Source organism: Sinocyclocheilus grahami, unplaced genomic scaffold, assembly GCF_001515645.1.
Source record: "Sinocyclocheilus grahami isolate Dianchi unplaced genomic scaffold, SAMN03320097.WGS_v1.1 scaffold1651.1, whole genome shotgun sequence".
NCBI classification, from domain to species: Eukaryota; Metazoa; Chordata; class Actinopteri; order Cypriniformes; family Cyprinidae; genus Sinocyclocheilus; species Sinocyclocheilus grahami.
Window position 1 is genome coordinate 138,098 of NW_015506830.1, and position 1,010 is coordinate 139,107.

At 35.0% G+C, this 1,010-nt stretch overlaps 1 protein-coding gene across 1 annotated transcript in view; it reads right to left on the minus strand.

Annotated features, from left to right (window-relative positions):
- Positions 1-4: 4 nt before the first annotated feature.
- LOC107571778 (voltage-dependent L-type calcium channel subunit beta-3-like) overlaps positions 5-1,010 on the minus strand; it is a gene marked incomplete at its 3' end in the record, with an annotated part of 4,822 nt that continues 3,816 nt past the window's right edge. The window contains exons 7-8 of the mRNA XM_016258145.1: positions 280-338; positions 5-29 (exon numbers count right to left, since the gene is read on the minus strand). Of these exons, the coding sequence (XP_016113631.1) occupies positions 5-29; positions 280-338 (84 nt within the window). The remainder of the gene's footprint in view (positions 30-279; positions 339-1,010) is intronic.

Here is a 1,010-nt window from a genome sequence, read left to right on the forward strand (position 1 = left end):
GATCTGCAGTCACCCGTGTGATAGAAATCCTGCCATGAAACCACATACTAAATACAAAAATACACCTTTAGAAGCCTTATTATATCCTAATATAGCACACAAGAAGTTTGGACCATTTTTATGATACTTTACAGAAGAAAGAGGGTAGGTCAATTATTTATTTCCATTTTTACAAATGTACATTTTTGGGTGAACTGTTCCTGTAAGAGTAGCGCTTTCACTTTTAAGCTCTAAACCAGTGAAACAAATTGCACTCACCCAAACAGTTTCTGCACTCACCTCCCATCAAACCTGTGTTTCAGGAAGTCAAACAAGGCTTTCTGCATCATATCAGTCACCTGCATCAGAAGATTGTGAGAAAACATTTTATACTACGTTCAACCAGAAAAGTTCCATATGTAATTAACCTGTCAATCTGAGGTACTTTAGGTCTTGAGCTTTTAATAGTGTTAACATCCACCCAGTGATTTTGTTGTCTAAGGATCGTAGGGGGAAAATAAGGAGCCCTAAGCTGGGGATTTGGAAGAAGAGTCGTGTATAAGGATAATATGGTTTGGATGAGGTGATGTGGTTTTATTTAGACAGGGGTGAAAAATGAATGACTCCAGAAATAGAGGGTAGAGAGAGAGTCAGCAGTGGAAGCAGGTCCCTAGCGTCTCTGTTAAGGAGCTAACTGACAAATGTGTCCAGCCATAGCTGGACTTAAATATTTCACATTCGTGAATCCTCTCACATATCAAAACTGAAAAAGAAGTATCTTACACTGCCTGAGCAGTCATATACAGAATCCAAAATGAGCTTTTTGCCATGCCTGCCAATAGTATGTGAATTATGAGAATTTACAAACTATAATTACTTGAAACTGTATTTTGCATGATTTTATTAAATATAATTATGCTAAATATAATTATATAAATATTGTTTAGTAAATATAAATACAAATACTGACCACAAATATTTTTCATAGGCCATGAAACTGTATTTTGCATTTTTATTAAATTATAAAAAAA